Source organism: Pleurodeles waltl, chromosome 4_1, assembly GCF_031143425.1.
Source record: "Pleurodeles waltl isolate 20211129_DDA chromosome 4_1, aPleWal1.hap1.20221129, whole genome shotgun sequence".
Lineage (NCBI taxonomy): Eukaryota > Metazoa > Chordata > Amphibia > Caudata > Salamandridae > Pleurodeles > Pleurodeles waltl.
Window position 1 is genome coordinate 784,998,227 of NC_090442.1, and position 14,973 is coordinate 785,013,199.

At 41.3% G+C, this 14,973-nt stretch overlaps 1 protein-coding gene across 3 annotated transcripts in view; it reads right to left on the bottom strand.

Annotated features, from left to right (window-relative positions):
- Positions 1-3,301: 3,301 nt before the first annotated feature.
- The window catches only part of LOC138288172 (zinc finger protein 208-like), a 74,679-nt gene continuing 63,007 nt past the window's right edge, over positions 3,302-14,973 (bottom strand). For all 3 annotated transcript variants that reach the window (XM_069229490.1, XM_069229491.1, XM_069229492.1), the window contains one exon: positions 3,302-11,825. In XM_069229490.1, the coding sequence (XP_069085591.1) occupies positions 6,271-11,825 (5,555 nt within the window). In that variant the 3' untranslated portion in view covers positions 3,302-6,270. The remainder of the gene's footprint in view (positions 11,826-14,973) is intronic.

Sequence of the window (14,973 nt, forward strand, 5' to 3'; positions counted from 1 at the left end):
AACGCTAGAGGTGAAAGGGATTGGGAGGAAGGTCGGGGACCACATGGGATGGAAAAGCGAAGGAAACAGGCGAGCATAACACTACGCAATAGGGGATAAACAGACCCGTCCCAAGGCACAGTTATCCAAGACCGAGTGGGTAGAGATGAAGGATTTGGGGTGGCACCGGCCCGACCTCTTTGGGGGAAAATAAAATAAAAAAAAAGAAAAAAAAAAGAAAATAAGAGGAAAAAAGATATCACCCCAGCAATGGAGGGCACCGTCTCACAATAGCGCCACCACGTTAAAATAATAGGGTTTGTTAGTTAAAAATGTTAAACAGACACAAGAGTAAACTAGGTTTCCAGTACACACACGGAACGAGTGAACATTTAAGAATCATAAGCGTATCAAACATACTGGGACTTTTATGCTGCAAGTTACAAATGTGAATTTAATGGAAACCAGTTAATGGCACGAAATGTATTACATATGTAAAACAGTGAAAAGTTAATAAAATATATTTAAAAAAAAAAAAAGTTGAGGTATTCAGTGAGGAGACTGTTGATGCTTTTCTCCAGTTACGAGGCTGGGTACAGAACACGGAGATCAGTCTGTAAATGGCAAGATTTGAGGGGGAAAGATCGGTGTGTGCTTCCATGCATCTAGGAAGGCTGCTGATGTGAAGGAGGTGTTCTGATGGGTGTGAACATGGTGCTGATGGGTAGAAGTCCTCTGCAATAGGCGTGTGGGGGCAAGGGTCCGATGGGGCCCCTGGGTGAATGGACTTCATGATGATGGCATTATCCTCCAAGTAGGTTGCATGCTATGTGGTTAGCCTAGGTTCCTTGGATGAGATTGGGAATTGGTTTGCAATGTCTCATGGCCTGTAGCAGGGCGAAGTTGCGGTGTATGGTGGTGATTCTGTTGCTGAAGGAGAGGGAAGGATTATAGCATAGATCCTGAGTGTGGGGGGAAAAAGAGGGGGTGCAGTTGGATGTGGCTGCTAGTGAGGTTACGTCTTTGTCAATGGTGAAGATTTCCTTGGTTCTCTTGGTGCTGGGGTAAAAGCAGTCCATTAAATAGGCAGTGCATTTGGTTGTCTGGATCAATTGGTGGTAACGATTCAGGGCTGACTTGAGAGCACTCTTATCGCAATTGTCCTTGCTCATTCCCTATCCACCCTTCAGCTGTTTGAAGTGGTGCCAGCTGACTTGGGGTCTGGATCTTGTTGTGTTGTATTGTGTTGTATTGTGTTGTGTTGTGTTTGAGGAGTGCCTGAGCTTCGGCACAGGAGGTGATCCAGTTTCTGAAATTTCTCACATCTTAGTGGAGGCTGTTGCTGTTTTCTGGTTGATGGATGTTGAGGGCAGTGGTCCAGTCCTTGTCCCAGATGTTGTTCCAGTTAGGATGGGCATATCTGGCAGTGGTTTATGTTTGTTGGAAAGGAGCGGGTATGCTGAACTTGACTAGGGCGTGGTCACTCCAGGTGACCATGGTGGGTTCTCAAAGATTATGGTGATTCCACCATCCAGGCCACTGCTGCTGTTCTTGTATCCGGGCAGGATCGCTGTGGCAATGCCTGCGCTGCTGTGGGATTCAACAAGGTTGCTATGAGGAAGAGCAGGTACAGTGCATGGTTGTGCAGTAGGTTCCAGGTCTTCGTGCATGTTTGGTAAGTGAGCGAGTATTGAGGAGCATGCATGAAAATGCAGGGTGATGTGGGAGTGGTGGCTGGTCTGTTTGAGGATATGAGAGTGGGGTACTGGGTGTGATCTGTGTAGGAGTGGGAAGAGGTGGGTGAGTGCAAGAGAACTTACAGCAGACTCAGTAGAAAGGTCCCTGTGTGTTGTGGTGCGATGCAGAAGCAGCTCGGCGAATAGTGGTGGTACTGAAGGAGTGGAGGAGCAGAGTCGAATAGCTGTCATTAGAGTCTGTCTGTCCAGACACAGACAGGTGCAGACAGGCTTGTCTTTGGCACCTGGTGCAGTCCTGGGAGGGGGGTTGGAGGGAGGCAGAAGAGCAGAAGAAAGATAAGGAGCATGGGGAAAGGGTGGGAAAACGGAGGGCAGTACCAAAGAGAAATGGCACAGAGGATTATAGGACAGAGAAAAGGTACAAAACAGAAGGCACAACCAGAGCAAAGAGGCTCAAAACAAAGGCCACAAAATGGAGCAAAGAGGCACAAAACAAAGGGCAACAAACAGAGCGATACCACTAAGCAGAAAAATATTTCAGTGATTGAGTGAAGAGAAAGAAGAACCATGGCAAGAATACCAAGGCAGGTACCAACTGAGGAAGAGTGAGAGAAAGCAAACAATTGAGAGAGAGAGCAACCCCCAGGGAAGGTGTGTGGCAGAAACCTCAAGGCGCTACAGCAAGGTCTGAAAGGGCCTCGTCTGGACAGTGGTACAGGCAAAGGTATGTCCTTTGAAGCTAGAAGTGGTATTTGCTTGATTGCGGGTCCGCCATGCTGTGACCATTAAGCAGGTCCCGAAAGGAGGAAGGAGCGCATGAGACAGTGGGTGGGGCTGAGGGGCACAGGAGGCCGGAAAGCAGGTGAGCAGGAAAAAGTTAAGGAGGGCTGCGGGAGAGGGAAATAGTGGTAAAAAGAAGGGGAGTCCTACAGAAAAATGGCATAAACAAAGGACACAAAGCAAAGGGCTGTAGGATAGAGGAAAGACACAAAAAGAGGCACAAAACAGAGCAAGGAGGCTCAAAACATAGGACCTAAATCTGAGCAAAAACACACAAAGTAGGAAGAAAAAACAGAGCAGAGCGGCACCAAGAAAAGAGACATACAGAGCAAAGAGGCTCACACCAAGGGGTAGAAAACAGAGAAAAGAGACACACTGAGCTATTTGGCACGAAACAGAGACATGGCACACAGGTAAGACAGTTCAATTATAGAGATCAGGAGTGTGTTAAATAGTATCTGGCTCAAGGTAAAAGTCCTCCGTGTCAACGGAAGTGACATTTCACTTATTTCAAGTAATGAGGAAAAAAAGAGAAACGTGTTCAGTATTCTGAACAATAAAAACAACATTAATTTTCAGTTGAGTAGACTCCTAAATATTAATTTGTTGAAAGGAGTCTCTACAGAGGTTTCACCAATGGAGATCTTGTATAAATGTGTATTAATGTGTTGTGGAGAGTGAGAGGTGATAGTGGCATAGCTCCACATCTCAAACAGAATTCTCATCAAGCCCATCCCTGGCTGAAGAATGACTCTCTTTTTACGTACTTTCCATAGCTCTTTGTACGAGAGTTCAATTTGGTTAAAGGTAATCCCGTTATTGGCCACTACTGGAAATACGGGGCAGACATGGGAAAAAGAATCTATGGTCAATACTTAAAAGATTTACAAAATACGTCTAATACATCCGTTTTGCTGCCACTTCTAAAAATGTTTCTGCATAATGAACTGACGGGTACTCAGGATGGCATGCAGTTCATTTGTACACCACCTTGATAAACACGTTTTTAATTTATATTCATTTTCATGGAAAATGTAACTTGTATTATGATGATATTTTAAAATGCTTGTATGGAATTAAAATATATTTCTATTGTTGACCTTCTTATCAATAAAATAAACAGTACAAAACAGTAATTGAATATGAAACTGAAAATGAATAGTCCTCTAAACTCACCACATAAATATAATTTAAAATTACTCTGTAACGTTTACATACTGTGAACCAGTTACAAAGCACTGAGGAAACGCAATAAATACTTATCCACTGCATACAATTAGAAAGACAAAATATGGTAGAAGAAGCATTCTTAAACAAATGAGTTCTCGTCCAGAACAGAAAGAATTCACAATATTTAAACTACGTTTTCCTTTACAGTCCACAGTTTCTTGGCTACTCTCTTCACATAAGAGCGTATAAAGTGTAATACTTACCTCGTTTAATTTGATTAAAAAAAGAGGCTAGTGTTATATAATTCAGCTTGTTTGTCCTATACTTGAACTAGAAGGTTTAGTCAGCAGTCCACGAGAAAACGATACAATAATATCATACAGAATTTTAGTCAGGATTGAAACCTTTGGGCTGACAAACCTGAGCTTATACTTAAACTGCAAATTATTTTACATATTCGGAAGAAGTGCAGAAAGGGGACCTTAGATTTGAGAATGACAAAAAACGTGCTCTTCATTACATTAAGTAAAAACTGAACGTGTTACAGAGCAAGGAAGCTAACACAGAAATGTGAACTTGGCTGGTTGATTAGGGCAAAATAACACAAGATTCATAACAAACAGACGCTGTTCACATGTTTGGGCATACAGCTCCTTCCGCGATGGAAGTTATTTTTTCACTACTGTCTGAAATATTAAATGAACAGACTCTGTAGCACGCTACTCAAACAAATATCATCATAACTGCTAAAATGTATTAACTGCTGAGAAAACTAGAATTAAATGAGCGCTAAAATGTAAACCAGGTTCACCAGCTGAGCTCTGATTGCATACTTCCCATGCTGTATATCTCAAAATGTATATGTATCTGTAGGCGAATGTTCATCACGCACAAACCATCATGGCACTCCTTTGGGTCTAAACGCATCCTTCCACCAATTATTCGGACACGATAATTGGCCGTCTCACTGCCACTTTAAATATGCATTTCATTCATGTGTTTATTGTGTCAACGTATAATCTTCAAATCATTTGTCAAGTGATAAGCATGTAAACAGATTTTCTACAAAGTGCATCGACATACAGAAATCGTGTAGACCTTAAAAATCACGTTAGCATTTTCTAAAAGGTGTGGAAGAATTTCAACAGTTACAGCGTCTGTCAAGATGGACAGGACTACATTATAATTCTGTGTGCTATATTTTCAGTGCAAGCCCATCGTATTGGCCTATTTTTGGCTGATGAGTCACTGTTACCACATACTTCCTTCAATGATTTCTAATGGATGCTGACTTTCCCGTGGACAGTGTTGTGAATATCATATTTCTTTCAATTTTGTATAAAGTCGTTCTTGATTTTTATGTTGTGTTTAGATTTGGCATTCACTATAGGAGGAATACAATAATATTGTGGTATATATGACAGTGTCTTCCAAAAAACTTTATAATCTTCAAACCGAATGTGTTGTCACAGATGTAGTCATTAAGCATCTGATATAAATGTACTGTTTCAAAAGTCAAGTTTAAGATCTACCCCATAACTAGTGGTTTGTCCCTGTTCTGCTCGACAGACACTAACTGCATCTTCTGCTATTTCATACTTTTTATGCCTTTCAAACGCAGCCAAAAAGCACTGTTAGAGACAGATCCTTCAATGCACAATTTTTAAGCAGTTTACTTTCTAGTAGTTAGCTCTGCAATTTTGAGGAGATAAAGTCAATATAGGATTATGCAATTTGGTCTGATGTAGCACTCTAGTCTCCAGCACTGAAAAAGGTGGAGCTGTATGCACTGATTAGTCAGCTGTGCATTTTCCTTATTCTGTGTTCAGCTGGTTTCCTTTGAGTGCAGCAAAGAAAGTTACAAACTATGTGATCTTCTCCAGTTACAACTGGTAGCATTATTGGGGTTCTTTTTTCTCCGATTTGCACTGAGCCATTTTGTAGAGCTGCTATGATGGGCAGCCATTTCAATGTATCTACAGGAGTTTTCAGTCCCAATTTCTAACCCACTCCTGCCCATGCCTCTTTATAGTCCACCATGCTTGCTAGGGCCCTTACATTTATTCAGATTTTGAAACCGGTTGTTTCTCTTTTTTGCAGGAAGAGTAGTTTTCTGGTTATTCCCCTACCTTTACCAATGTTCTCTATTCAGTCCAATGCAAGCTCGTTCAAGTATGAAAACGGATCAATATGTTTGAATCTAGCCATATTTATAGGCATACCTGCAAGCCAACAGTGGCAGACATGAGATCACAGTTAAATTACATAAAACCAACGTGGGATACAATACTGCTTTGTCTTACAAAACTGTAGCATACAATTGGAAAGTGATGAATAACGTACTTTATATATTCAAGTCTATTTTCTGTTTTGTCACAGCTTTCTCTGCCTCCAAAATGTATTTCTATGTCCCATCTCCTGTTCAAAATCTATAATCTTGCATTGTATTTTTATCAATGTTTTGCTCCAATTTCATCTGGTCTCATTTATGGGTTTGGTGCTTTTTGTCAGACATTAGACTTGTTGCTCACCCTGGGGCCTTATCCCAGGAGTCATGAAAAAGCCTGAAGCGTTCAAATCTTCATTTGATTTGCTAAGAGATTGTCATTTCACTTTATGGAACCAAATAGCTTGACTGTATGCTTTACCTGGAATTCTCAGAAACACTGGCTTTTTCCTGGTAGACTTTGTTTGAACAGGTTGTGGTCTCTCCAGAGTGTGTTTCCAGATGTCGCATTAAGGATGATAAACGACTAAAACTCTTTCCACATTCACTGCATAGACTGGATTTTTCTCCTGTGTGAATCCTCTGATGTTTACCTAGAGTTGAAGACTGGGTGAAACTCTTCCCACAGTCAAAACAGGTGTAAGGCTTCTCACCTGTGTGTGTTCTGCGGTGCATGGTCAGGTGTGATGCACTTTTGAAAGCCATATCACATTCATTGCACTTGTGTGGCTTCTCTCCTGAGTGTATACGTCGGTGTGCAATTAGCGAGGACGACCAATTAAATTCTTTACCGCATTCATGACATATGTATTGTTTCTCTCTAGTGTGACAATCTTTATGTTTATTTAACATTGATAAGCGTGCAAAGCTTCTTGCGCATTCAGAACATGTGTATTGTTTTTGTATGGTATCAGTTTGTGTTTTTTTTTCTAAGTTTGCTGAGTTGTTTATGATTCCCTCATTATTATTGTCCACACATAATTTATTGTTCTTGTGGGTTCTCTCATGCATGCGCAGTGATGAGCTGTACTTAAAGATCTTATTACATTCCTTGCATTTGTATGAATAACCAGCTGTGTGGGTTTTCTGGTGAATCTGAAGATTTGAGATCTGAGTAAAACGTGTACCACATACATTGCATGCATATGGTTTCTCCTTGTGTGTCTGCTGGTGTGTGACCAAGGCTGATGACTGGCTAAAACTTGCATCACATTCACTGCATTTATACACTTTTTCTCTTGCATGTATACGCTGATGAACATACAGGGATGAAGATCGGCTAAAACTCTTCCCACATTCACTGCAAGTGTACGGTTTTTCCCCTGTATGTATTTGAAGATGTCTGGCAAGGGTTTGCGTTTGACCGAATGTCTTCCCACATTCATTGCATGCATACGGTTTCTCACCTGTGTGTTTCCGTGTGTGCATGTTCAAGTGTGATAGTCGTCCAAAAGCCATGTCACACACATTGCATTTGTAGGGCTTCTCTCCTGTGTGTATCCGTTGATGAGCAGCCAAGTTTGATGACCAAATGAATCGTTTTCCACATTCTGTACAAGCAAATGGTTTATCATCACTGCCAGTTTGCTTGTTAACCTTTAAGGCAGTTGCCTTACTAACACTGTCATCATTGTCACTGTTAATGCAAAGATCTGTCACTGTGTGAGTTCTTTGATGAATTTTCAAAGTTGACATGTATTTGAATATCCTCTTACATTCATTACATCTGTAAATACTTCCATCTGCATGAGTTTTCTGATGTCTTAAAAATGTTGAGTTCTGGCTAAAACGCTCACCACATTCAGTGCACTTATATGTTTTTTCTCCTGTATGAACACGCTGGTGTGAAATCAAGGTAGGTAGTCTGCAAAAACTCTTCTCACATTCCCCACATTTGTAAGGCTTTTCACCAGTGTGTATTCGCTGGTGTCGAATTAATGATGAGGACTGGGTGAAACACTTTGAGCACTCGTCACATGTATAAGACTTTGCTCCTTTGTGTGTTCGCTGATGAGAGTTTAGCTGTGATAACTGACTAAAAGTCATTTCACACACATCACATTTGTATGGCTTTTCTCTTTTGTGTATTTGCCAATGTGCTGTTAAGTTTGACAACAAACGAAAACTCTTTGTGCATTCATTGCAAGAATATAACATCTGCCCTAGGGGAATTTCCTGAGGGCCAGTGCTGGCAGATGTTTTGATAACACACTTATCACTGTTAGCACCAATCATTCTTTCTACTGTGTGACCTTTTTTGTGCACCTCAAAGGATAGGCTGTTTTCAAATGTCTTGTCACATTTCATACACTTGTATGCATGTTTTTCAGAATGGATTTCTTTATGGTCTAAGAGTTCAGATTCCTCACTGAAACATTTTCCGCATTCACTACACTGATAAATTTTCTCCCCATTGTGAGTTTGTTGATGAGTAGTTAGTGAGACTGCTTGGCTAAAACTCTTCCCACACTCATTGCATGTGTGTAGCTTCTTATCAGTGTGTATATGCCTGTGCTTGTTGAGGCTGGATGACTGGCTAAAACACTTCCCACATATATCACATATATATGGTTTCTCTCCTGTGTGTACTCGCTGGTGCATGATCATGTGCGATATGCGGTTGAAACACATGCCACAATTCTTACAGGTGTACCTTTTGCCTCTAGTCTCACTTTGTTCGTAGCTTGGAAGAGTTTTTTTTCTTGAATGTATTCTCTGATGTTTCACAAGGTGTGAAGAGCGCTTGAAATTTTTTCCACAATCACTGCAAGTAAAAGATTTCTCTTTTTTGTGTCTGCGCTGATGGGACAAAAGGGCAGATGAGGAAGTGAATGTCTTTCCACATTCACTGCACAAGTATGGTTTTTCTCCAGTGTGAGTTCGCCGGTGTTTGCTTAAGCTTGAAGACTGGGTGAAACACATGCTGCAGTCATTACATTTGTATGGTTTCTCACCTGTGTGTGTGCGGCGGTGCAGAGTCAGATGTGTAGAACTAATGAAAGCCCTTCCACATTCTTCACACTGATATGGTTTCTCACCAGTGTGTATTCTCATATGCGCTGTAAGGTTTGTTTGCCAGCTAAGAGACTTTCCACAAACAGTGCATATGTGTAGCTTTTTCGTCTCATGGTCAATGCCTGTAAGGTGCACTTTGTTTTTGTTTTTAACTTTATATCTCCTATGAGATTGGAGGCGTTTGACCAAATCTAAACTACATACAATTGTACTTTTAGGTTGTTTTAATGTATTCCTTTTCTGCAACATTTTATGTGAAATGTGGAATTCCTCATGTTTTCTTAAACTTGTTTCATGAACGAAATGTTTTCCACAATGACTGCAAGTATAATTTCTTTCTTTCTTGTGTTTATGTTTATGGTGTACTATACTTGATGATTGCTTAAAATTCTTACCACATTCATTGCAAGAATAGGGTTTCTCTCCAGTGTGCACCCGCTTATGTCTCAAATGGCCTGATAAGTCTGTGAATCTCTTTCCACATTCACTGCATGCATAAGGTTTCTCTCCGGTATGTATTCGCTGGTGAATTACCAAAGATGTTGAACGGGTAAAACTCTTTCCACATTCAATGCACGGGTATCGTGTTTTTCTCAAGTGCATTTGTTTGTGTCTTACCAGATGTAATGAATGCTCGAAATTCTTTCCACACCTTTTACAAAAATAGGTTGGTTTATGGGGAGCACAATGTTCAAGTTGGGTTTCTTTCTCTAATTCAGCTTTTTTGTGTTTTAGGAGGCCTGTGGTCAGAGCGGATAACATTAGTGATTGTCCACATTCATTGCATAAGTGTTCCTCATTGTGAGTTTGCTTGGGTTTGGTTGAGGTAGACACTCTAGCAGTTTTCCCACATTTTTTGCATTTATATGGCATCTTCACAGTGTGTGCTTGTCGGTATACATTTCGATGAGTTGAACTGATGAATGTCATACAACAGTCATTACATTTGTATGGCTTCCCGTTTCTATAGGTTTGTAAGTGTACTGCAAAGTTAGACTGCCAACTGAACATCTTTCCACATTGAAGACATTTGTAAGGCTTTCCTGTTTTATGTATTTTCCTATGTTGCATCAAAACAGATCTACATCGAAATGTCCTCTTACAATCTTTACATTTGTGCCTACTTCCTGATGGTTTCTCAGACCTGGAAGAATTTTTAAATACCTTAATATGTGAATAGTGATTATGACGTTTCCTGACATCATTACTGGCAATTGGTTGTTTTTCTCTATGTCTTTGCAGACTTCTGCTGGTGCTCAAAACCTGCTTAGCATTTGTCCCACCTTCATCACCAGCATTACGGTTTTCCTTGACCTTTGCGGGTAGGAGCTGTATTTGAGCTGGAAATTCCATGAATCTTTTTTTAACGTAGTTACACATGTCAAATTTGGCTCTCAAGTACACATGTTTTAGTTTCATCAAGGAAGTGATTAACCAATAATTCCTCTTACAGTCATAGCATGCATCACTCGGCTTTTCGTGTACTCGATGGCGCATCTTTCCAGACTCATCATAAGTAATTGATTTAACTTTGTCTCCCCATTTAGTTTCTCTACACTGGGCTGAATTTATGTGAGTATAATGTTGGGATAAAGACGGCAAGTAAGCAATTCTGTTGGTGTTTCCTTTCACATGTTTGATAATCTCTCCAGAATTAAGTACTTTGTGACCTTGCCTATGTCGTTTTAAAGATGTCAATCTCCTGAAACGCTTTCCACATTGTGTGCATGTTGTCTGTAATCTCCGATGGATTTTCCGATGAATGACTAGATAGGATGACCTGTCAAAAGCCCTACCACATTCAGCACATTTGTAAGGTTTCAATCCTAAATGGACTTGCTTGTGAACTGCTAAAGAGGAGTAGCATAAGAATACCTTCCTGCATATCGAACAAAGGAACTTTCTTGTATGAACTATCTGGTGTCTTATCAAAGCAAATCTACTTTCACATGTTTTTCTGCATTTTGTACAGTGATGCACACTGGCAATTTCAGTATCACATTCATGGTATCTCTGATGCTTTGTAAAATCCAAATGGAAATTAAAAGGATCCCCTCCTTTGCTGCATGTAAACAAACTGCCTTTTAAGTGGATTTGCTGGTGTTCTTTTGGCGATAATGAAATAATCAAACTCTGGCAGCATTTACTGCATGCAAATAATGTCTTCCTTGCATGTGTCAACTGGTGCTGGGCTAATGCTAATAAATTACTGAAGTGATCTCGACATACTATACAGGTATACAGTTTCACTTGGAGGTGTGCCCGTTGGTGTGCTAAAAGAGATGATGACAATCTAAAGGACCTTCCGCATTCACAACATAAATATGGTTTCTCACCTATGTGAATTCGCGCATGCCTGTTAAAATTTGATAACTGTCTGAAACTCCTTCCACAATAGATGCAGGTATAAGGTTTTGCTAATGATTGCATTTGATGGTTGAATTGCAGATGTGGAAAGTGTTTAAAAGCAAAGTCACATTCCTCATACTGAAAGGGGTTTACACTTAGGTGCCTTTGTTGGTGTGCCGTCAACTTTGTTAACCAACCAAGCCAAATCCCCCATTTAATACACCTATATGTTTTTCCCTTTATAGAAATAGCCTGGTCTTTAGCAGCATTTAGGTTCTCCGACGTCATCTTAGTATTCTCTCTGCATGACAGTTCCTCTCTTGTATTGGACCTCTGCTTAATTTGCGTGGATGGTTTGGATTGCAGTGTCTTCTTAAGTGAAGGGCCGGAGTCTAGTTGTTGTTTGGTGGATGGTCTCCATTTGTCAGTGGAAAACTGAAAGCGGCTTCCTCTGCAGACACTGAATTGAACATCATCAGCGTGTGTAGGAGTTTCCTGCTTTTCCAAACTGTTATTTAATATTTCCATGCATTTAACGTGTGAATCAGTTTCAGGGACTTCTCCTGAAAGCAGCTCGTTTGGAGCAAGTTTTTCAGCAGTTGATGTTTCTGTTGGTTTGACAGAAATTAAGAAATTAGATATCATTACAATGTTTATGAACACCTGTGATACTTTTACACCACCTAGAGCACCAATGCTATGATTAGGAATTATGGAGACAAAAACATAAGTGAAAACAAAAATCTTCACAAAAAAAGCCTCATTTTTCACAACCCGATTTGCCCCTATAGGCTCATTTGATTGTCCTCAATTATGCACTTTTCTGTAATAAAACAGAACTGGACTATCTTGAGTTTAACCCCTTAAGTGCCAAGACATGGTAGTCTAGTGAAAGACCATTTTTGATAGTGTCACATGCCTATTTTAAAACTGCAGTTACCTACATACTCAAGCAAACTTAACATATGTATTTGTCATGAGATTAAGGGGGTCATTACGACCCTGGCGGTCAGAGACCGCCAGGGGTAATGTGGCGTCCGTACTGCCAACAGGCTGGCAGTACGGAGACCCGTATTATGACCGCGGCGGTCGCACTGCCGCGGTCGCACTGCCGGGCCCGGCGGTTTCCCGCCGTTTTAGCCCCGGCGGTGATAATCCACCAGGGCAGCGCTACAAGCAGCGCTGCCCTGGGGATTATGACCCCCCTACCGCCAGCCTGTTTCTGGCTGTTTGCACCGCCAGGAAGAGGCTGGCGGTAAGGGGTGTCCTGGGGCCCCTTGGGGCCCCTGCACTGCCCATGCCACTGGCATGGGCAGTGCAGGGGCCCCCTAGCAGGGGCCCCCTAACAGGGCCCCGGCCAGCTTTTCATTGTCTGCATAGCACGGCCTCCATTAGGAGCCGGCTCCTATGTTGCGGCCTCATCCCCGCTGGGCCGGCGGGCGTAAACATGGTTTGCGCCCGCCAGCCCAGCGGGGATGTAATAATGGGGCATGCGGGAGTGCGGCCGCACGGTGGTTACTGCTTGGCAGGCGGCGGTAGCCGCCCGCCAAGTTTGTAATGACCCCCTAAGTCCTGTGTGGTAGGTCATTTATAATACGCAAAACCTTGCATCACTTAAGCTGCCTCAAATGATGTGCATTATGGTACTAAACATCAACGTTATTTTATCACAACAGTTGGGAGGACTTTTCTTTGGCTTTGGGCTAAATCTACGGAGTAGTCTAGGATGAAGGAGAGCGCAAAATTGAACATGGGTATTTGGTATGAACATCCAAAGATTTATTTTTTTAATAACGTTTGCCCACTTAACCAAACTGTGCAAAATGTGTAATGACAATTCATAGTTAGACTGGTTGAGCTTGTGCCAATTTTGTTGCAGGTTCTGCAAATGGAAAAAGTTAAAAAAAATTAGAAAGTTTGTTTTCATTCCTTAACTCAGTAACAGCTCCCGAGTAGCATTTGCTCCTCTGTGATATCCACACATACACCTCCACACAAGTGTGTCAACCTTGTCAGTGTGTGTACTGGTACTTATTATTATTATTTGCTCACTAGAAATTATATGTTTATAGTGGCTTCCCCATAACAAAGTAAAGAAAGTCCCAAATTAAGAGGCCTACCTTCTCTTTGGATCCCAATACCGCTGTATTAAGTCGAAACTCTCCTAAATGTTATTGGTTGATAGGGATTCAGTTTGTAAGTATATGAAATGTTCTCTGATGGGGTGACGTTTTTTAAAGTGTAACTGGTGAGCATTGTAAAAAGTAGGTAAGGGTGCATATTGGTCTATAATGATAGTGGTGTGGGTATATAATGGTAGATGTGTTTGTGAACGGAAGTGTGTTTGGCTGATTTATGCTAGCTATGTTAAGAGTGCAATGTGTATATGATTGGGAAGTAAATAGGAAGTGATGGAGTAATACTTGAAATAATCTAAGCCACTGGTAATTACTTGGTGCCACATCCTACTCCATCGTTTTTTGGTCCATATGCCACCTCATATTAGACCCAACCATATGCAAATCAGCCTTGTTTCTGTTAATTAATTCAGGTTTCCTGTGAGCCAGACCAAAAGCAACCCACGACTGGTTTTGTCCTACAGGTAGCATGGTGTGTAAAATAATGATGGACTGGGATGCGGCCTTGAGTAATTACCAGTTGCTCAGATTAATTCAAACATTCCACCCATCACTTTTTGTATACTTTAGTAGAAAGCCCAGAGTGTGACAAGTCTGTCCCGACATGGGTCCCGTGCTCACTGTGCTACAGAATCCAAAGTAAAGCCAACTGAAAAGCCCAGAAGAGGGTAAAGCCAGTACTGAGTTGTTTGTGTTCCGGTTCAGTGAAGACCTGTCCTGGAATTTCTGGCAGGAATATTCACAGTGGAGCTGGGTCAAGACTGTTGGAGGGTCGGTCGTTAGTTGTGTGGCCTGCCCAAGTAATGAGTCCATACTCGACCACCAATGGGTACCAAATTCCCCATTGTATCGCTTGACTGTAATAGGGTAGCGTTGCAGAGCAGTCCAAGACTTACTCAAGGGAGGTGGTGTGGGATATTAATCATCATTCACAAGCAGACAAGAATAACACTCACTGATTGTCTAGTCCGTGCTTTTTCTTTTGATAAAGGAAAAGTACATTTATTACACACACACTACTCAAAACAATGCCACAGTTTACAAATATACACAAGCTGATGGGAATTACTTTGGATGACACTGCATAATAATTCTTGTCTCTCCCAAACGGAGATATAAACCAACAACCCACATGGCAAAACATTCACTTGTATTCCACTGTAATATCTGACTGTACTTTGGAGTGAGAGCACCTAACACTAGCAATTAAGAACATCTACTTTGATCACTAGTGGCTGTCAGTTTCATTGCTCCAATAAGCATCAAAAAGAAACATGTATAGGCAGGTTGTAATGATTTGTGCTGTTATGATTACTCTCAGTCTATGCAGTCTAACCACACCCCTAAAGGGTGTGGGCAAAGGTTAATCATATTCTACAATGAAGCATTCAACATATAAATGATGCACAGTTGACCGTCCCTAAAAGGAACTCATCTGATTGTTAACGGTTGTGTAATACCATCTTGCCCCCCAGAGGGTGCCTTTTCATAATGCCATACACATCACGTTATTGGCCACATTGCTGTAGTCATACGTTTTTAATCATATTCAGCACCACGTGCTGCACTTTATCCATAGTTCCAAAAGGACTACATTTCTGTAAAATCACATGTACTT